The sequence below is a fragment of the Dendrobates tinctorius genome, unplaced genomic scaffold, assembly GCF_039654945.1.
Source record: "Dendrobates tinctorius isolate UK_male_01 unplaced genomic scaffold, ASM3965494v1 ptg000086l, whole genome shotgun sequence".
Taxonomy (NCBI): Eukaryota; Metazoa; Chordata; class Amphibia; order Anura; family Dendrobatidae; genus Dendrobates; species Dendrobates tinctorius.
The window spans coordinates 54,196,820-54,220,331 of NW_027361754.1; the positions used below are offsets into that span (position 1 = coordinate 54,196,820).

Below are 23,512 nucleotides of genomic sequence, written 5' to 3' on the forward strand. Positions count from 1 at the left end.
TGTCCTGGCGGGGCGGATCCCTCTCTCAGGTGGTGCTGTCATGGGTGAAGGGAAAATTTATACAATTTTTGGAGAATTAAGTGGTTTCTAAATTTTCAAAGAGACTGCAGCAGCGATAACCATTTCTATCTCAACATCTTTACAACCCAGGGACAATCTAATAAAAAATCATGACATCTTTCCAACGCGTTTCAGACACAGCTATAACCTTAGTTATGGCCAACTTTGTACATCATGTTCAAGTGAGGAAATGTCTCAGTACTGAGGATTCCCATAGCCTTCAATAAGGTGACCTGATTTGTCCTGTCATGCTGAAATTAATCATACTTTCCCTAAAGGAGTGTTCCCATCACACACATTTATGGCCTATCCCAGGGATGTGAGCCTTTCCTTCTTGGTGAGGTGACTGCCACAGCCATACTTATGAATTGTTAAGAGAGCGTATGGAAATAGGCATGCCCAATTTCAATACAAATCATTTTATTCTACAGATTTAGCGAAAAAAGAAACAAAAAAAACAACTTATTTTTCTTAGCTTCTACAGACCTTGAAAAAGATAATCTTCAGTGTTCATGTCTGGATTGTCAGTAATGATATCAAATGGAGATCTTCCAGCCATCATTTCAAACATCAAGACCCCGAGAGCCCACCAATCCACACTGAAACCTGCCACATGAAAATAAATGCCAAAAAGTGTTTTCACAACTACTGACAAAACACAGCAACTTCCATTCTTTTGTTGTTTTTCATCCCCACCTTTCAGAGAACCTTAGCATATTAATTTTTCCATATATGTAGTTGTATAAAAGTTTGTTTCTTTGGGCAGGTGTTTTCTTTAATTTCACCGAATTTTAAGGTCCCGTTACAGTTAGCGATGCACCAGCGATCCCAACAATGATACGACCCGGTCAGGATCGCTGGTGCATCGCTAAATGGTCGCTAGTGAGCTGACAAACAGGCAGATCTCACCAGCGACGCAGCAGCGATAAGTGATCCGTCGGCGGTCGCTCTTACCTGTCACACCGCAGTGATGATGACGACTTCCGCCTGCGTCCATGCGTCGCTAGTCGGCGCCAGCGGGACTTCAACAATGAAAAAATGGCCCAGGCCTTTCCAGCGCGATCAGCGATATCCAGCGGGGGGGCCGGTTGCAGGTATGTGTCACACAAAGCGAGATCGCTAGCAATATTGCAGTTGCGTCACAAAATCGGTGATGCTTTAGCGATATCGCTATGTGTGAAAGGCCCTTTACACTTTTTTTGTTCCATTTTTTGGGGAGATCTTATGAACAATGAAAAAAAAAAAAAAAAGTCTGCTCACCCATAGGAAGATCCAATGCACGGAAACTTGCAGTGCCACAAGTGAGATAAACTGTTAGGGTGTGTGCAAACGCTGCGGAATGATCTGTGAATTTTTCTGAGCGGATTTAGCAAAATCTAACCTGCGGTTTATCTGTGGATTGCTCTGCGGTTTTGCCCTGCGGTTTATCATCTCTATAATGGAGGAAATGGCAAACCGCAGCGGAATCCGCAGAAAAAAATTGACATGTCAATTCTTTCTGCGGATTTGAAACCGCAGCAAATCCGCGTGGAAAATTCCGCACAGTGTGCACTGCGGATTTCATTTCCCATAGGCTAAAAGGGAACTGTACAACGCAGCAGAAACTGCTGTGGACCCGCAGGGCCAAAACCGCAGCGGATCCCCAGCAGAATCCCCAGCATGTGCACATAGCCTAAGGATTCCAGCATCAGAATCTTGTGTTAATAGCCATGAATTTATTCATACAGAAATAGAGAAAAGACACAAAAAGAAAACTGGCATAACATTGGAAGTCTTACCAAACGCATTTGCTAAGCTTTCCAATGTTTTATGGTTTGGGAGTTGCGACTTTTTTCTATTTTTGTATGAATAAATTTATGGCTATTAGCACCAGACTCTGATGCTGGAATCCTTACCGTTTCATTGAAATAAACAAAGATAGTAGGATTGCCATTTTGTTTTTCACTTTAATATATATATATATATATATATATATATATATATATATATATATTATTATATGTCCTATCTGCACCACTTTCCTGCGTTATTGCTGTTTTGAACTGCTTGGACCATTGCATTTTAATGGATTTATGAATAAAAAGAAAAAATTTTTTAACAGCATCCTGGATTGCTCACGTTATTGCTGGACTTTGCTTTGTCGTTGTTCACATTTGTATGGATGGACTCCTACATCCAGATCCGGGCACAACGGAGTTAACCAGGTCAGCTGAGGTTCCAGGTGGTTTACAGGAGTGAGCTGGTCTACATACATTGTTGGAGATATATATATATATATATATATATATATATATATATATATATATATATAGATATATATATATATATATAGATATATATATATAGATATATAGATATAGATATATAGATATAGATATATAGATATAGATATATAGATATAGATATATATATAGATATATAGATATAGATATATATATAGATATATAGATATATATATATATATATATACACACACACACACACACACACACACACAGTGCCTTGCAAAAGTATTAGGCCCCCTGGAACTTTTCAACCTTTTCCCACATATCATGCTTCGAACATAAAGATGCCAAATGTAAATTTTTGGTGAAGAATCAACAACATGTGGGACACAATTGTGAAGTTGAACGAAATTTATTGGTTATTTTACATATCAAATCTACATTTGATATCTTTAGGTTTGAAGCATGATAAGTGGGAAAAGGTTGAAAAGTTCCAGGGGGCCGAATACTTTCGCAAGGCAATATATATATATAGTGGTGTAGTAACCACTGAGTCCGCTAGGGGGCGCTGTGTGGATGTCCCAAGAGAGAGGATGATTGGCAGAATCCTGAAGGACGGTTATGTATCTCAAGGTGGGTGGCCTTCGGATGGAGACTTATGTGTTGATCAGCAATGATATTGCAGAGGTGTTGCTTCAATGTGTCAGGGAGAAGTCTTCAGGTAACAAGGGAGATGGGGGTGAATGCTGGGTCCTGGTTGGTCCAATGTGGAAGGTCCCGTCTGAGTGAGATGGGGCTGCCTTCCGACAGCAAGTGAACGCTGTGTGTAATGGCTGCACATGCCTGGTAATTCCCTGGAGGGAATGTACGTCTGCCGCATGATGGTGAAGGAACCATGAGTGACCCTGACATGGGTGAGATAACACTGAGGTTGAAGAGCCTGTGTAATGGACATTAGCTTGACCTGGGTGATGTAAGGATAACCAGAGGGAAGCTATAATGGACACTATGCTATATAAATGAACTTTATGTTGCTTCTGTGGGTTTATGCTGCTAAATAAACCGCATGGACTATGATGTTTTATGGAAAACCCTGTGCCGGATCTGGTTTAGTGGCTGCAAGAGTGTGATCCCCTACTTACATGACAGCGCTATCTCACAATATATATTTCTTTTACAGTCGTTACTGTGTGGGGTACATAAAACATTGGTTTTATAGGATGGATCATGATATGATGGTTGGAGGGACTTAACTACTAAAGGACTTGATCGATTCCCCAATACTTCTGTATTGCAGAGTATCATATGGCGGTCAGCCTCACAACAATGCCAAGATGGCCATTTGGTATTTTGGTTTTTCCCCACTTCAAAAAGAAGCTGATGTGGCTTCAAAACAAGTAGAATTCAGCAAATTTGTTTGGAATCGGTTGCCGAATCTGAATTTGCCATATTGGTACCCTATTTGTGCCGAATGTTTGTCTTATGACCAGTTCCGAACATATTCGGCAACTTCTACTCCCATTGACTCTAATGATGTTCGGCTGTGTTCGACGAATATAGCAAAAACAATATTCGTTGCTGATCGTAGTCCAAACAAATTCACTCAACTCTAAAAACAAGATGTGGTAATGAAAACCGTTGTATTTACTACTAGATGGTGGCCTGATTCTAACGCATCGGGTATTCTAGAATATGTATGTAGTTTATTTAAAGGGAATCTGTCACCCCATTTTTGCACCATAAGCTGGGGCCACCACCATCAGGGGCTTATCTACAGCATTCTGTAATGGTGTAGCTAAGCCCCCGATGAAACCTGAAAAATAAAAAACACGTTAGATTATACTCACCGGGGCGGGTGCGGTGGGTGTTGCAGTCCGGTGCCTCCCATCTTCATACGATGATGTCCTCCTCCTTGCTTCTCCCTCGGCTCCTGCGCACGCGTACTTTATCTGCCCTGTTGAGGGCAGAGTAAAGTACAGCAGTGCGCAGGCGCCGGGAGAGGTCAGAGAGGTCCGGCGCCTGCGCACTGCAGTAGGAAATGGTTGCACTCAGTTGCATGAAAGCATATCAAATATGAAATATGTGAAATATGAATAGCATAATGGCTTTTGTAATCTAGAAAAAACATATGAGATATTTAGCACAAAATTTGGCCAAAAGATGTGAGCCCATTCACCGTCAGGGTGATCTCATTGAACGGGTCCCTATTCTAACTAGTGTGAACTAACCTCTGGCTAATAAGATGGTAAAGCCTGTATGTATAGGAAGATAGGAACCAAAATGTGATTGGATGTAATTAAAATCTTAGCTTGATGAAGGGCGGAGTGCTCAGTCAGAAAGCTAACATACAAATGACAGAAAAAAACGACGGCACATCTAGAACTAGTCTGAATAGGTGCATACCAAAAAACAGCTTTACCATGTTATTAGCCAGAGGTTAGTTCACACTAGACAGTTAGAATAGGGACCCGTTCAATGAGATCACCCTGACGTTGGTGAATGGGCTCACATCTTTTGGCCAAATTTTGTGCTAAGTATCTCATATGTTTTTTCTAAATTACAAAAGCCATTATGCTATTCGTATTTCACATATTTCATATTTGATATGTCTTGATGCAATTGAGTGCAACCATTTCCTTATTTGATATGTAAGCTGTTTTTTGGTATGCACCTATTCAGACTAGTTCTAGATGTGCCGTCAGTTTTTTCTGTCATGCGCACTGCAGTACTCTGCTCTGCCCTCAACAGGGCCGATAAAGTACACGTACGCAGGAGCCAAGGGAGAAGCAAGGAGGACGTCATCGTATGAAGATGGGAGGCGCCGGACGGGATAGCGACACCCATTGGACCGGACCAAACGCTGGGGTGAGTATAATCCAACTCTTTTTTTCTTATCTTTCAGGTTTCCTCAGGGGCTTATCTACAGCATTACAGAATGCTGTAGATAAGCCCCCAATTGGCGGTGGCTGCAGCTGATAGGCCAAAAATGGGGTGACAGATCCCCTTTAAATTCTGCGCCAATATCTCTGATTGCGGCAAATCTGTGCGGCAGGAGATGACCCGCCGCAACCGTCGGGAGATCAGTGGCTAGCGCCGCAGATCTCCCGACAGTAGCATGCGTCGTTCGAATTCCGCGTCAATTCGCAGCCGGACTGCGCCTGTCGCTGATTGGTCGCAGGCAGCCGGGCGTGACCAATCAGCGACGCGGGATTTCCGTTACAGACAGGCAGAATTAGACTATTATATAGTAGATTGGCCAAACACTTTCCTTTCAGCAGCGCAGCCCTACAATGTGCATCGTTCCCTCTAGTCTGAAGATAGCCATCAGATGGGGCGACAGAGGGAGCACCCTGACTGTCTAAACACTTAGATGTCACAGTCACTAATGAAAATGGCATCTAAGAAGTTAAACAGTTGGGAAAATACTTCTACAATCCTGGCTTTTGTAGCAGGGTGGCAGCTGACACTCACTATCGATGGCACATACTCCGTTCCTGAGCCCACATCATATTGACAAGCCCTCCAGGTTAAAATATATATATCTATCTATATCTACCTACATCTTCCCTCCAGTGTAGGACAGATCCAAAAAAAGCCACCATAGCTTGGCATACTATACTGTACCTTCCCATGCTGATTTTACATAGAAGCACACAAGATTTTTTTTTCTTACAGAATCATTGATCAATAAAATGCATCATGGCAGTTGTATGGATCAGTAATATTTGCGCTTGAAAAGTTGTTTTTTATATGTCAGCTACATCACAATAAGGTGATTTTTCTCACCGCTTTCTCCCAGCTGGATTAGTGTAGGAGACCACAACATGGGACATTACATCAAGAATACTTAATTGATCCACTTCACCACAAAGTAATTCCTATTGATTTACTTATTCATGCAGTGAGGAATTAATAAGGTCAGATGGGATTACTAAAGATTAATTCCAGATCACTGTAGCTACTCACCATACTCCTCTCCTCTGAGAATTTCAGGAGCGATGTAATTTGGCGTTCCGCAGAAAGTGCTTGTCGTGTCCCCGGGTCCTAGACCCTCCTGTAACCGATGAACGGTGACCACAAGTTAGCCAACTTAAGTAGTAAAAGAAAACCTTAATACTTTTATTGGAGTAGTTCCCATAGTGTAGTGTTTCCAGTGGGTTTCATTTGGTATTAAGTGTCGCTGGGTACAACCATGGTGCAATATGGAGGATACACAGCCATGTATGAATCAGGGGCCCAGCAGGAAGTTCAGCCTTTGTACCTTTTGTTCTGTCCAGTCGGACAGGTTTAAAATGATTTTTTTTGTTTTTATTTATTTTTTTTACAGGTGTTCACAACCTTTTCAAAGCAAATTAATACAGGGGATAGGCGCTCATTTAAACGTCTCTTTCATGTGCCAATGCAAAATGTCCCCATACAGTTAATCAATTAGTGGCAGGGCAGCCCATTTACATTGGAAGATGCGCTACCAACCAATATCATTTTAGGCCCGCATAAAATGGGTTGTCAGCCGGTAAACTAGAGGTTGTGCAATAATCAGCTGATCGCTGCCATGTTTACACAGCCCAATGATCGACTAATTTACAGCCAGTGTATACCCATAAGACCCCAATCTGACACTACCTTTTTTTTTATTTTGGCACAGTATAAAATCATTAAAAGGATTATCAAGTTCTTGCCACTCAATCGGAGCACAGAATAATTTAGACAAAGCCCCTGATTTCAGCGGCGTCACTTCGCTACTTACTGTAGTTTTGATAATCTCCTACTGATAAAATCACTGTTTATCACTGGAGAACTAGTACACCTGCTGCCATGTAGTCCTCCATATTCATGAGATCTGTATAACCCCACCCACACTACTGATTGGCAGCTATCTGCCTAGGCACAATGCACACAGGAAGTTGCCAATCAGTGGTGTGGGCGGAGTTAAACGGAGCTAAGCATTCAGAAATCTGCAACAGAGAAAACCGGGATTGTATCTGTAACGATAATGTAAAATATGACGTAAAATTCCCGATAATCACATTGCATAATCCTCTATTCACATATTGAGCTCTGCTTTGTCAGTGGTGAGGGTTTGACCCCCCTCCTTCCTTCCTTAGCCTGCCAGCAACTGCAAGTTTCTGCTCACTCACTGTAACATGAGACTACACCCACTCACCCCCCCTTCAGCTCACACACACAATCAGTGTAACCTGAATCACCAGTGACTGGCTTCCCGCCTCACAGCAGGGGGTCTCTGTCTCCAAATTATGCTAAGCTACTCTCATAGACTATCATTAGAATCTGATCATTTGGTCATAAAATGCTGCGAATTTATGATAAAAATATGAAAGTTACATTTCTGCGACATGCGTCGACTAAGCATCATAGCCCATGTTTTTCACGGTTCCAGCGCCAACAGAACCAGAGAAATGGATTTCTCCTGAACGGTGTGAAATAACTAGTTTGAGTTTGGTTTTGAATGATCGCCAGCGACAAGCTGGAAAGTATGATACTATGTGCGTTTCTATACGAGGTACCCTCTGTGAGTTATGATTATTATAAGTTCTTAGCCAGATCGTACCTCTGAAAGCAAGGGGAAGGAGCCGGAAAAACCAGCCCCTTTAGTGATATCACAAGCCCAAAGGTATAAGGCATTTTCCCCTACCCTCTTATTCATTCTAGCTTGGGATGCCGTGGCAATAAGATCTCAAATGAATAGCGACGTCTGGCTCCGCCTCCCCCAGCATGGTTCTGCCTGAAATGATCTAAGCATTATGTAAGTGTATTTCTGTTTTAATCTTTTTTGTGTGTATTCGCATTGTACATACTGTTATTGTCTCATATTGTAAAACCTTTTTATCTTCTGTAAACACTGCACATCTTTTGGGAATAAACTATTAAATTATCAAGTTCACTCTTCTTGCTCTATGACGAATTCACGTCCCTAAGAGTTAATTATGCTACTAATTTGGGTTTGCTTCGAACCCCTCTATTAATTTTAAATATTAATAAGAGAAATCTGAAGCTGGTGGCAGCGAAGTGTGCTCTGGGCAGGTGGGCCAGCTGGCAGTGACGGATGGGGTTTTATAAGCTGATTTGTCTGACTGCGGCCAGGACTAGTTATAATTCCCTAGCTGCAGCGGCCTAATAGCCAGTGCACAACAAGTAGCCCATCCGGCAACTAATTATCCTATGTGTAGTTCCCTCACTGACCTGAGGGTAAGGGGGGTGCCGGAGAGCTGCAAGTTCCAAAGTGGAACTGAAAAGTGGGATATACATAAATCCTGGCAGCTTGTAACATATTGTGGCAGCAGTGGGATATCTACAATAAACCCCTGCGATAATTTGTTAGGGCAAGACTAGCTTGCTGTATTAGTCACATTGTTGGTAGCGGTGGAATAACCAAGATAAGGCCCCCCTGCACATGTGATAGCCGTGTGCGGCCAAAGGTCATACAAACCCTCCTTTTTCGAGACAAGCAGCGCAGTAACTAATACATCACTGGAATCAGGGTCTCCTCCCTTATGTCATGCTGCTCTCACATTGGGGTAATAAAATACTGGCGACATATACCCCTGATCTTCTCACCTTACACATGCCATAATCAGTTAGTTTGATGTGACCATCTGCATCCAGAAGAACATTGTCAAGCTTTAGGTCTCTGTAAATGATCCCTCGCTCATGCAGAAAGTTGAGGGCTATACAGATTTCAGCAGCATAAAACCTAGAAACAAGAACACAGGTTATTTATTCCTCTAGTAATCAGCGGGTCTGCTTGAATCATGGCTGATTCGGAGATTCTTGTTTTGCTATTTTTCATGTTGGCCGTGATGGAGAGACGATTCCCATTTGAGCATATACAGATCGTTCTTGTAGTATGGTAGCAGTAGAACAGGGTAGGGGAGAAGTCATGGTTTCCACCCCAGACACACCAAACTCTTCTGAAGAGGTAGTGGTATGAATCGACTTACACGGCATAACAAATGTGCCCTGGGGCAGTGAGCTGGATGCCAACTTGTGTATTATCTGCACTATGTTCTTCCCATGTTTATAACTGTACTCTAAGGCTATGTGCCTGCGTTGCAGAAATGCTGCGGAATTATCCGCAGCATTTCCGCAACTCCCCGCCGCGGGTAAAAGACATGCGGAATTCGCATGCATTTTCCTGTAAAGCACAAGCGTTTTTAGCTTGTTGAATGCTTGCGCCTTTTCAAGCGATTTGAAGCATCACTTGGAAAAGTGACAGGTTGGTCACACTTGTCAAGCATAGTGCTTGACAAGTGTGACCAACTTTTTACTATTGATGCCTATGCAGCATCAATAGTAAAAGATAGAATGTTAAAAGTAATAAAAAAAAATGTATGGATATACTCATCTCCTGGCGGCCCCCGATCTCCTCAGCGGCGATCTCAGTCCTCAACGGCGCTGCCGGCAAGTTCCGTTCCCAGGCATGCTTTGCGAGAATGACCTCTGATGACGTAGCGGTCACGTGAGACCACTACGTCAGAGGTCATTCTTGCAAAGCACGCCTGGGAACGGAACTTGCCGGCAGCGCCGCTGAGGACTCCGGGGGCCGACAGAGGGCAAGTATATTCCTATTTTTTATTTTAATTCTATTTTTTAAAGGAATATGATACCCAGGGCATGGAGGAAAGTCTCCTCTCCTCCAGACCCTGGGTACCATCTGCACATGAAGCGCTCACTTTACGCATGGTGGGCATAGGCCACATGCAATCCTACGCCGCAATTCCGCAGAATTAATAGACATGCGAAAAATCCACAGCATTGGCACAGCAACTGCGGAATCCTATAGGATTGCATAGGAATGCGTTTTATTAGCGTTTTTTAAGAGTAACGTGGGCACGCAGTCTAACACCCTCCAAAATCTAATATTTGGTTATTAGGAAACTCTGCAATGCATCTTGGTTGCATCCCCCATGACTCCAGGTATTAGTAGCACCATACCTGGCATGTTCCTCAGGGAGCTTTCTTTGTCGTTGCATATGAAACATGAGGTCACCTCCATTTACATACTCTATAACCAGAAACAACCTAAATAAAAAAAAAAAAAAAATGTGAACGAGTCAATAAAACCATAAGATAAAAAGAAAAAGTTAACACATCTGTCAACTCTAAAAACATGGCTATTTGGACAAGGGAAGACATCTCGCCCATCATCATGCATGCCAATTTAGATATGTACATCCATGTAGCACATCTATGATCCCCTTACTAGAAGATCATGTGTAAAACAGCACAAACACTGCTGTACAACCTGGTCCATGAGATCTCAGGTCACAGAAGAGCAAGACGTAAAACATACATGACAGTAAGTTTTTCTAAATTCATGAGAACCCTTTAAAGTCGATCTGTCACCATCGGATTTCACAATACAAACTGACTATATCGTTAAACAGATTTTAAAAACCTGATGACACTGCCATATTTTTTTGAAAATCCATGTCCAAATTGTTTTATAGTCCTGATACTAAAATGAGTTTAGCTATAGAGAGCGCTCACAAGACCATATATTCAGTCTTCATCCATCCAGCCTGGGTGACAGCTGCAGTGTATACTGAGCAGTGTGAGATCTCAGCAACAGCAGGGAGGAGGGACACTGAGGAAAGGCAATCAGGCTTTGTGGGTGGATATGTAATTAAAAATTTCATAAAATGATTATGCAGCCATTATGACATGGATTATCAAAGTAAACGCAGCAACCTTATCAGGTCTAAGATTTAGCACAGGGGCTCAGTGATTAGCACTTTGCAGAGTTGAGGATCAAATCTCACCAAGGACAACATCTGCATGGAGTTTCTATGTTGGAAAACAGAAAAATCCAGCAAAAGGGTCCATAAAATTCATGTTTATTGAATGTCTTAAAAATCAATCCAAACGTTAAAAACCTGCACACACGTTTCACACTACATGAGTAAATTTAATTAAGTATACTGTGTATATTGTGAAATCTGGTGACAGATCTGCTTTAAGACATCATGTGTTGCCCATAGAGTTATATGGGCTTCTGCTAAACCGAAGTTTGACTCTTGATTTTCACAGAGACAAATGTATGTGTGCACACCCTTTGCATAAAAGGTAATAAAATCAAACAATTTAATGCTGTGAGCTTACTTTTACTCATAGATACATCTTATTACCAGAAAGTACCCAAATAAAGTGAAGTCTAGAATACTAAAATGACAGCGAGCATGAAGTGGCTGAATTTTCCCCATCACTAATACTTCTAGCACTACTCTAGAAGGGAAAAAAAGAACATCTCTTACCGGCTTGGCGTCTGGAAGCAGGAGTGCAGGCCAACTAGGAAGGGGTTATTGGAAGCTTGCTCAAAGACATGCTTCTCTGTTTGAACCCAGTCAATATCCTGAAAAGAGAAAATACTATTAAAATAATGTATATAAATTGTGATGAAATAGACAGTGATTTACCAAAGAGAGCAAGTCAATCTGTCACACACGAGCAATGCTTAGATGGATTCATTCCATTCTCCAGTGCATGCAGGATACACATATGGAGAGTGACTGCTCGGAAAATGAGACTGCCTCTCTGCTGTCTGCCAGGTTGTCCGAGCTGCTCCTCAAGGTTACTTTTACATGCCTACGGCAGAGCCAACATGTACAAAGGAGACTGCTGGACTAAGCAAACCTCAGTACTGCAGAGCTGTCACATCCATTGATTTATGTCTGCATCTCCTATAGTTGATGTGTAGGATTAGAAGAGCAACCACAGACTAGTGTGTTGGGGAAACGGGAGTTAAGTGTCTTAATGACCAGTTGTGTGAACAACTCCTCTCTGAAGAGGCCATTTATATATTTCATTTCCCAGAGGACCCTCGCATTGCCTATGAGTTTCCTTACACTGGCATTTCAGGAATATCACTCTCCACAAGAAGTTACTCCTTAGACCCCAGTCAGAGGCCTCTCATACAGTGAAATCAGATCTCATGCTTTGCACCAAGGAGGGGAAACACCCCGAAACACGTTTCTGCAAATAGGATAAAAGCCAAACCAGAATCTCAAAATCTTGGAGCAAGGCTCATTAAAGGGTCGATATTGACTTTTTAGGATTGCTTCATCCAATAGGCAGCACCAGAGTTCAAGTCCTCTTTCTCTCTGAAGAGGCAATTTGCATATTGAATTTCCCAGAGAAGCATTGCATGGCCTATAAGTCTCCTTACACTGGCATGTCAGGTATGTCACTCTCCACAAGGAGAAATGTTACCTCTTGGATCCCAGATTAAAAATGCACACTTCATTTTGTACACCTACTATTTAAGTTTATTTTTTTTGCTTTAATATACACATTGAAGCAGAAATCTAAACATTTGGTCACTAAATTAAGAAAGGCAAATATGCAGATGTATCTTATGCCCATAAACAACTTTAAAGAGGATCTTTCACTCGATCTTTTTAATGACCTCCTCCAAATTTAGCATATTCCTCAGATTCTAGTAGCCTTTATGAGTTTTTCTGTGCCCCTCCATTCCAAAGTTATGCATCCCTTCCTGTAATAATGATGCAAATTTTCCCTTCAACCAACTGGGCATATAACACAAAACTTCTCTGTGGGCGTTTCCTTTTTCTCTTCTATATCAGAAGTTCGGTGATATAAGGCCAATTGGTTGAATTTTGTGGTGAGGTGCAAACTGAGGCATGTGCCACTACGTGCCTTGCTTGCTTCATTAAGAGGCGTGCACCTCAATGAATCAAGAGCGTATGCTCCAACATGCCCCCTCATCACGACCAACAAGAGAATCGCTGGTCTTGACGCATAGCACCCATAATTTTTGACAATTTATCTTTCCTTTGACATAACCATATGAAGGCTTGTTTTTTGCAGGTCGAGTCGGAGTTTTGAATGACACCATTCATTTTACTGGAAATAGAATACAAAATACTTAAATATGCTTACTATGGCACTATAGGTCATTTATTCTGGTCTTTTTGGCTACACGGTGGCCCCAGGTTGCTCTACTTGGCATTAACATTATCTCTTACAGATCAAACATGAACCAAAGGTTATTGGAGTTTAGATGACAACAAGAGAATTGGACTAAAGATTTATTGTAGTAATTAATGATGTATTTAAAGGACAGCAAAGGCTATTCTACACGATTCGGAGAGCAGATCAATTGAGAATAATGTATAGATTACCAACTAGTGACTGATCACCCTGTCAAGCAATTATCTACCTAGTGACATCTGCATCACCTCCATTGTGGGACCTACATAAATGTCCTACCCGATCTATTCACAGATTTAGCAACCTGCTGACCATAGCGAAAAACTTGAGCGGAGGCCAAGGATGTCGTCAACTGAGAAATTCCTGCTCTTTGAACATTGTACTCCATCTGCCTTAACTCACCTCTTCATCATGCACCAGCTCCTTCTTCACCACTTTCATGGCGAACGTCTGGTCGTTCTTTTTCAACCGTACTAATAGGACTTTGGCGTAGCTTCCTCTACCAATCACTCTGATGAGATCAAAGTCATGAAGGCTAAGCCCCTGTGAGATTTTAATGCCATCCATTCCATCAATGACAGGTTTAATGTCCTGAAAATATTAGAAAATGTTAAGGCAAATGCTGAACTCAAAAATCTGATATTCTAAGACAAGATGGAAGGTATGTATCGAAAAACACGGATAGCCCTTGTACGAAAAAACCTAACGTCTGAATGAAATCTGATTCACCGGTAACACTCTGCAGTCTGAAATGTACGGTGATGCACAGAGGCTGTAGAAATTTTTTTTGACTTTTACAGGGGCAAAGCGATACCCTAGTCATAGGATAGGCAATATCTTACTGATTGTTGGGGGTCCGAGTGTGGGAACCTCCAGCGATTTTGAGAAATGGGTTCTAAGAATCTTTATGGTAGTCAGAGCTGTATTTTTTTCTTAGGCTATGTTCAAACGTTGCTTTTTTTTTCTGTAGCCAAAACTGGATCTTTTGGCAGTAAGAAAGCTGCAGATAAAACGCAGATTTTGCTGCGTTTTTCAGGATTCCAAAGTTCAGCTTTGCTTCCACCATACAAGCATGAACGATGCAGGGCATTAGGCCACCAATGCAAAACGCACGTGAAACCATAAAACATTTTGAGGAAAAAAGGGCAACTTGATCAAATTATTTAGTGGAAAAAGTTGTTTTGGTTCTTAAAAAAAAAAAAAAAATTAAAAAAAAATTGTTTATTCTGAACAAATAGTTAAGAGTTCATGAAAAAAATACATAATTGCTAATTCAAAAACAGCGGGGGCAGTTGAATTGGTCGGATGTTGATTACCTAACATTGGCAGGGCATGGAGTTGGTTAGGCATTGTCTACTTTCATACATTGGAAGGGCACCGAGTTGTGGTTGGGCATTGATTACCGTACTTTCATACATTGGTCAGGCATTCTTTACTTTAACACATCACTAATTAAATTTAATTAAACTGTATTAATATGAACGGTCATGCTCATGTGAGGACACAGACATTTTGGAGGATGCCAAGACCTTCTCCAAAAATGCTGCAAGAACTGTTGGCAATGTTTTTGCACTTACTCATTGGTTTCTATGGGTGACAAAAAACTGCAAAAACGCTGAAAGAATTGACATGCTGCAGTTTTCAAAAAGGCAGCAGTTTTTTGGAAATCTCAGCTTTTGCTGGTACTGGAAAAAGCAGCTTTAATTTCCATAAAAAAACCGCAAAGTGTGAACATAGACTCTTGTATAGATAATTCTAGGAATAAAATTTTACCTATAACATAAGAATCATTGCACTTTCTTTCCCATTTGGACTCTTACCTCAGACCCATCCTTCAGTGATTCAATTTTACGTTGTGGACGGATAATATTAACTGCAATGTAAAATAAAAGCAATTAATAAAAAAAAAAAAAAAAAAAAACAGAAATCCAAGTTAAGATTCCCACAAATGTATTCTTTCAGGAAGCTTCTCCACTTTACCAGCAGTCATTGAAAAAAAAAAAAAAAAAATATGAAGAGAAGGAACACATGTAAAAACTGTTCTACACAAGATAAGTCAGAATTGCCCATATAAACCTATCAAATACAAGACAGGGACTGAAATGAAGGTGCAATATGATCGGTTCCTATCAAATCACAGCACGGTGGCTCAGTGGTTAGCGCTGCAGCCTTGCAGCGCTGGAGTCCTGGGTTCGAATCCCACCAAGGACAACATCTGCAAGGAGTTTGTATGTTCTCCCTGTGTTTGCGTGGGTTTCCTCCGGGCACTCCGGTTTCCTCCCACACTCCAAAGACATACTGATAGGGAATATAGATTGTGAGCCCCACCGGGGACAGTGATGAAAATGTGTGCAAACTGTAAAGCGCTGCGGAATATGTTAGCGCTATATAAAAATAAAGATTATTATTAAATCACTTTTTTTCTTATAAACAGTCTTTCTACACAAGAGAGTCAACATGCTTTACGATGTTACAGTGGCTTGCAAAAGCATTCACCCCTTGGCATTTTTTGTGTTTTAGTACATCACATTCTAGAATTTCACTTTTTTTTTAGGGTTTGCATAAGTTCATGTAAAGAGCATATCTACAACTGTGAACATTTGGTTTTCTTGTTATTGTGAAGCAAACAACAAATAGGACAAAATAACTGAAAACTTCAATGTGCATAACTATTCACTCCCTAAAGTCAGTACTTTTGTAGAGCCTCCTTTTGTGGCGATTACAGCTAAAAGGCATTTTGGATAAGTCTATGAGCTTTCCACATCATGCCACTAGGATGTTTGCCCATTCCTCAAGGCAAAACTGCTCCAGCTCCTTCATATGTTAGATGTTTCTTCTGGTGAACAGCAATCTTCAAGTCTGACCACAGATTCACAATAGGATTAAGGTTTGGGCTTTGACTAGGCCACTCCAAAACATGTTGCTTTAGCAGTTTTCTTTGGGTCATCATCTTGTTGGAAGGAGAACCTCCATCCCAGTCTCAAAATCACTGACACACAAACAGGTTTTGCTCAAGAATATCCCTGTATTTCACACTATTCATCTTCCCCTTGACTTGGACCATTTTCCCTGTCCCTGCTGCCTAAAAATATCCCCACAGCATGATGGAGCCACCACCATGTTTCACTGTGGGGATGGTGTTCTTGGTGTGATGAGCTGTGTTGGTTTGACGCCTGACAGAGTTTACCTTGGTGGATAAAAAGTTCAATTTTGGTCTCATCTGACCACAGCACCTTCCTCTATGCATTTGGGGGGAGTCTCCCATATGTCTTTTGGCAAACTCAAAATTACAAATTTTTGTGTGTAAGTGAAAGCTTTTTTCTTCACACTTTTTCATAAAGGCCACCTATATAGAGTGTACGTACGGCTTATTGTGGTCATATGGACAGATACTCTGCTTGGGAAATCAGCAGCTCATTCACTGTGACCTTTTGATTCTGTGCTGCCTCTGATTAATGCCCTCCTGCCCGTGCTGAGGGTTTTAGTGGGTGGCTTTCTCTTGGCAGGTTTATTGTTGTACCGTGTTTTTTCCATTTGATGATAATGGATTTGATGGTGCTCTGGGGGGATAATCAGAGAATGTTTTTTTTTGTTTTTTTTAATGACCCAACACTGACTTGTACGTCTCAACAACTTTGTCCCTGACTTGTTTGAAGATCTCCTTGGTCTTCATGGTGTTGTTTGGAGAGCTCCTTAGTTTTCATGGTGGTGTTTGGTTAGTGGTGACTCTTGTTAATGGTGTTGTAGTCTCTGTGGCCTTTCAGAAAAGGTAAAGTATATATACGGACAGACCAGGTGACACTTAGATCGCACAAAGGTGGACGTCCGGTCACAAAGCATGTGAATTATGAAGGCAATTGCTTGCACCAGAAATTTTTAGGGGCTTCATAGCAAAAGGAGTGAATACATATGTACATGACAAATTTTAGTTATTTCATCCCAAAAATTTAATTTAGGCCAATATTTCTCTGATTTCACTAAAGTAGACTATTTAAAAATGATGCATCACAGACAAATAGGCGAGACACCATATGACTACCCAGAATTGTATTTATTTTTTCCAGAAGCTCACACCAATGTCTGGTAGAGTTGTTAGGCTTGAGATTTTGGAGAAAATAAAAACAAACTCATTCATTTGAGAAGCATTGAGACTTTCTGCTCCATAAACATTCTAAAAAAGCTCATGTGCACATATATTAATGGGAGCAATTAAAGCTAACAGTATTGGGGTATCACCCTGATGTCTGCTATAATGACCAACCTCTATAAATACAAGTTGTTTTGGGGTTTTTCTTTTTACGTCTGATCAGTTTTATAAAATATCTCTAAACCTCACTAGTAATTCAGTACGTGGAATAATGAGAACCGTACAATGTAAATACATAAAAAAAGCCATAAAAGTGCAGACGATGCAAATTATACAAGAATCTACATTACATTTTTCCAACTGACTGAGAACTGTTCTGTCAGGTGCAATGCAAAATTTCCCAGTCCTTCAGAAAATGTCATGGCAGATTCACAATGAAGAATACAATCATACATAGAATCGTAGAGTTGGAAGGGACCTCCTGGGCCATCTGGTCCAACCCCCTGCTCAAAGCAGGATTCGCTAAATCATCCCAGACAGATGTCTGTCCAGCCTCTGTTTGAAGACTTCCATTGAAGGAGAACTCACCACTTCTCATGGCAGCCTGTTCCACTCATTGATCACTCTGTCAAAAAGTTTTTTCTAATATCTAATCTGTGTCTCCTCCCATTCAGTTTCATCCCATTGCTTCTAGTCTTTCCTTGTGCAAATGAGAATAAAGATGATCCTTCTACAATGTGACAGCCCTTGAGATACTTGCAGACAGCTATTAAGTCTCCTCTCAGTCTTCTCTTTTGCAAGCTAAACATTCCCAAATCATGCAACCTTTCCTCATAAGACAAGGTTTGCAGACCGGTCACCATTCTGGTCGCTCTTTTCTGAACTTGCTCCAGTTTGTTGATGTCTTTTTTAAAATGTGGCGCCCAAAACTGGACATAGTATTCCAGATGAGGTCTGACCAAAGAGGAGTAGAGGGCAATAATGACTTCACGTGATCTTGACTGTATGCTTCTGTTAATACATCCTAGAATTGCATTTGCCTTTTTTGCTGCTGCATCACACTGTTGACTCATATTCAGTCTGTGATCTATTAATATACCCAAGTCTTTTTCACATGTGCTGTTGCTTAGCCCTATTCCTCCCATTCTGTATATGCTTTTTTCATTTTTATTGCCCAGATGTAGTACTTTGCACTTTTCCCTGTTAAAAACCATTCTGTTAGTTGCTGCCCACTGCTCCAGTTTATTTATATCTTTTTTAATCCTCGCTCTCTCTTCTCTAGTATTAGCTATCCCTCCTTGCTTTGTGTCATCAGCAAATTTAATCAGTTTACCCTCAATTCCTTCATCTAAATCGTTGATAAAGATGTTGAATAATACAGGGCCCAGGACAGAGCCCTGTGGTACCCCACTTGAGACATTCTTCCAACTGGATGTGCAGCCATTTACGACCACTCTTTGGGTCCGATCACTAAGCCAGTTATGAATCCACCTAACAGTTGCCTTGTCCATTCCATACCTAGTCATTTTTTCAATAAGGATGGTGTGAGATACTTTGTCAAATGCTTTGCTGAAGTCAAGATATACTATATCTACAGCATTTCCCTGATCCACCCAATCAGTGATTCCATCATAGAAGGAAATTAAGTTAGTCTGACATGACTTATTAGTTACAAACCAATGCTGACTCTGTTTAATCACTGCATTCTTATCCAGGTATTGACATACATGTTGTTTAATTTGTTCAAAGATCTTTCCTGGTATAGAAGTCAGACTCATCGGCCTATAGTTGCCTGGGTCCACCTTCTTCCCCTTTTTGAAGATGGGAACAACATTTGCTCTTCTCCAGTCTTCTGGGACTTCTCCTGTTCTCCAAGAATTTTCAAAGATTATGGAGAGGGGTTCAAAAATTTCTGCTATCTCCTTCAGTACTCTGGGGGGTAATTCATCTGGACACTTGTATTCATTTAGGTTAGCTAAGTGTTTCCTCACTATCTTTCTGTTTATAGATATCCTGGAATCTTCTATTCCCTTAAAAGGAGTGTGAGAGAAAACAGATGCAAAATAGGAATTTAAAAGTTCGGCCTTCTCAACATCCTGTCTTACCATTTCATCAATTTGATCCTGTAAAAATCCTGTAGCATCTTAGACTTTTCTTTTACTTTTGACATATCCCCAAAATCCTTTATTATTGCGATTAACATCTCTTGCAAGCCTCAATTCATTGTCAGCTTTAGATAATCTGATTTGTGCCCTGCAGGTTCTGCAGACAGCATTATATTCTTCTTTAGATATACCTCCCTCTTTCCATTTTATAAACATTTCTTTCTTCCTTTTAAGCATGTGCTTAAGTTGTGTTCATCCATCCTGGTTTCTTTAAATGCTTCCTATTCTTCCCTCTTTTCGGAAATGTTAACAATTGTGCTTTGAGAATTTCATTTTTCAAGATTTCCCATCCTTCCTGGACATTTTTATCCTTAAGGATATCCAGCCACTGGATCCCTCCAATTGTCTTTCTGAATCCCTTAAAATCTGCCTTTCTGAAATCTAACCTTGACGTCTGAGTCTTCACAGGTCTTCCTCCTCTAGTTATCCAAAATTCTAAAATAGCATGGTCGCTACCTCCTAGGGTCCCAGCCACTTTTACCTCCTCAACCATTTCCTCCCTGTTTATAAGTATTAGATCCAAGGTAGCCGTTCCCCTTGTTTTCTCCCCTACCTTTTGGAAGATAAAGTTGTCAGCAAGAGAGGATAAGAATTTCCTTGACCTGTTAGTTTTGCCTGAGAGAGATTCCCAACAAATGTCTGGATAGTTGAAATCTCCCATGACAACTAGGTCATATTTTTTTGGAGAACTTGGCCATTTGATGCATAAAGGAGTTCATCCATATCTTCAGCTTGCACAGGCGGCCTGTAGTAAATGCCTACAATGGTGTCCTTTCCATTGTTCTGTCCTTGTATTCTTACCCAAACAGTTTCCACAGAACTCCCAGTCTCTGAAGCTTCAATCTCTGTAAAGATATACGCGTTTCTAACATACAATGCGACACTTGTCTGTTTCTTGCAAATAAGTTGCATCCTTCTAGCCTTGTATTCCAATCATGTGTATTGTCCCACCAAGTTTCAGTGATTCCAATGACATATCTCTTCTCCTGTGTTAGTAGTTTCAGTTCTCCTTGTTTGTTGCCCATGCTTTGTGCATTAGTACAGAAACATGTTAGTTTGTGATTGGTTTCTCTTTCTCCAATATTTTTATTATTTAGATTTTTTTGTCTTTGTTCTTTCCTCCCACTTCTAATAGCAGAGTTCTCAATAGCATTTGTCAGGTGTATGGCTTTTTCTGGCCTTTTGCTTCCCTTCCCACATTGTTCTAGTTTAAAGCTCTCCTGATGAGTGTAGCAAGGCGACTTCCAAATACATGTTTTCCAGTCTTCGTAAGGTGCAACCCATCTCTAGCAAGTAGTCCATCGTATAGGTAATTCACCCCGTGATCCAGAAATTCAAATCCTTGCTGACGGCACCATCGACGTAGCCAGTTGTTCACCTGCAGAATCTTATTCCACCTCCTTGTTCCATGGCCATCCTGGGTTTAAAACAAATAATCATCCTGGCCAGCGGGTTTAAAACAAATATTTCAGGAAAGAATTCTGGTCACACACACCAAAAAAAAAAAAAAAAAGACAAAAATACATTAACAATCTAATTACTGGAGACAGTACATTTCTATTTCAGACCTTAGTGCAATGTCCACAAGACGCTGTAAAATAACCATTTTCAGTAATTGCATAGACTCCACTCTATTTACAGAGTCATTTAACCTCAGAGATGTTATTCTGTAAGATGACTTCCTAAGTGAACACAACGCTCTGAATGAATTTAACTTTGAATGTATATAATTCCTACCAAAAAACATCCTGAATCGAGCAGCAGGGAGCCACAATCACAGTATCAGAAGTGACTCCTACGCCTGCAATCAGCCTGTCCCTGTACAGCGCGGCGGTAAGAGCCGGGGACCTGATTACTATACAGTGTGGTGATGGCAGGTCCTCAGTGTCATTGCAAGACAGCTCATTTATAACAATGTTCTAGGCTCTTGGTCCTCCCCGAAGGCAAATCTATGGACATGAAGTTAGAGGCTGATCTGAAATAAAATTCCAGCTTCCTGTGTAGCCATGCAGAGATATTATTTTGTTCAGAGTGTCATCGTTCCTTCTCGTACATGGAGAAAAATAAATGTATATGTTTCTCCACCATCTCCTATGTGATAGTCCTTGAAAATTGGTATGATTTTTTTCACAGACCCATAGACTTGTATTGCTGATTTTGATCTGACATTCAAATAAAAAAAAATTGGGCATGTCTCAGATTTCCCACCGATTGCTCAGTCTGAAAAATATCACCAACATGTGAATGTCCCCATAGACTATCATAGTTACAAGTGCTGTCATTAAAAAACGCTGACATGAAAAAAACTGACATCTTAGAATATGGGGACACCATCTTTTTCAGGCACATTCTGGCACAAAAAAAGTGACCATTTTCAGTCAGGGTGTAGAAACAGTGAAGAGGCTGGTTCGTTTGGAAGCCGCCCGTCATTTATAGTTAAAATGGTGAAAAAGACGACAATGGAAAAAAGAAAAAAAAAACCACAGTGAAGCCACTTAGGGAGAAAAGGAAAAAACAAAAACGGTTGCTTTTTCCTAAAGTAAATTGGCCCAAGAAAATCTTGGCATCTTTAAGAGGGCTTTAAAACCCTTAAAGGTTTTTTCATGAATACATTTGGTTGGCCTTATGCTTCAATGATCGGCGGAGGTCTGGACTAACACAATAGGCAGGACAAATGGGGCGAGCTACTCACAGGACAGAAAATACAAAATTACGCACAGACTGGTGCTCAATAGTGATGAACGAACATGCTTGGATAATGTGTTATCCGAGCACGCTCGTGTGTTATTCGAGTATATTCGGCGTGCGCGAATATTATGTTCCGAGTCTCCGCCGGTGCATGGTTTGCGCAGTTATACAGCCACAACACATGCAAGGATTTCCCATTTGTCAGGCAATCCCTGCATGTGTTAAGGCTGTTGAACAGCTGTGAACCATGCACTGCCGGGGACTCGGAACATAATATTCGAGCATATCGATACTTGGATAACACCTTATCCGAGCACGTTTGCTCATCATTAGTGCGCAGTCTTCATTTATCTAACCTCATTGTACCACACCCTTGACATTTTCATGATTCATTCTATTTCTATGGACTGTGTCGTCATCATGCAGTCATCTGCGGCTTCGGTCTAAATAAGAGTTCGTTCAAACAGGATTCGGCTGCATCGCTGGGGCAAAGTCTTGTAGGGCTGCATTGTAATCAGCTTTGGTTCATCCCACAAACGGGCCGTTTCCAATTAGCGCTGGTGATGGCTCCTGTGCAATTAGCATTGATCCTCTATGGCTCGTATGGGGTTTTTTTTATATCTAAATTACTACTCTACATGTCTAAGCAGAAATTACCAAATTAATCTTATGCATGAAATAAGCCCCGGAGTTGTGCACTTGTCTTGTACTATTCATTGAAAAGCTACACTGATTAATTACTTTGCTGTGAAATTGGCCCTTGTGTAAGATAATGAAACAGGGACAGAAAATTGTTAAGGACATATGCAATAAACGCTGCATATATAAATAAATGTCTGTGTAGTCAGGTTTTCGAGGTGAAGCTGCAGTAACAGACGCAGCAATATTGACGAGAGCAGTGTCGTGTTGGGTGTGTGCTAGATTTTCCCATTTTGCTGCCCTAGCTTCATTAAGTTGGGCAGCAAAATGGGAAAATCCAGCATCCACAGGAAATGAGGCAAGTATATTAAAACATTATTTTATTAGCAACAGTTAAAAAAAAAAAAGAGGAAAAATTAAAAATAAAAACATACAAAGAAAATAAAAGGACAAGGGTCTATGCGTTTCAAGCATAATCGCTTTTAGTCCTGACAGGGTTAGGCTCGAAACGTGTAGACCCGTGTCCTTTTATTCTCTTGTATGTTTTAATTTTGAATTTTTCTCTTTTTTTTTTTGTTTTTAACTATGTTGCTAATAAATTAATGTTTTAATATACTTACAAAACCTCATTTCCTTAGGATGCTGATTTTTCCATTTTGCTGCTATATCTACACCCAGAA

At 40.8% G+C, this 23,512-nt stretch overlaps 1 protein-coding gene across 5 annotated transcripts in view; it reads right to left on the reverse strand.

Annotated features, from left to right (window-relative positions):
• The window catches only part of PRKCZ (protein kinase C zeta), a 285,933-nt gene that overhangs the window by 49,614 nt on the left and 212,807 nt on the right, over positions 1–23,512 (reverse strand). For all 5 annotated transcript variants that reach the window (XM_073585407.1, XM_073585406.1, XM_073585410.1 and 2 more), the window contains 7 exons: positions 15,074–15,126; positions 13,656–13,844; positions 11,558–11,655; positions 10,239–10,325; positions 8,862–8,997; positions 6,252–6,339; positions 547–666 (listed from right to left, as the gene is read on the reverse strand). In XM_073585407.1, the coding sequence (XP_073441508.1) occupies positions 547–666; positions 6,252–6,339; positions 8,862–8,997; positions 10,239–10,325; positions 11,558–11,655; positions 13,656–13,844; positions 15,074–15,126 (771 nt within the window). The remainder of the gene's footprint in view (positions 1–546; positions 667–6,251; positions 6,340–8,861; positions 8,998–10,238; positions 10,326–11,557; positions 11,656–13,655; positions 13,845–15,073; positions 15,127–23,512) is intronic.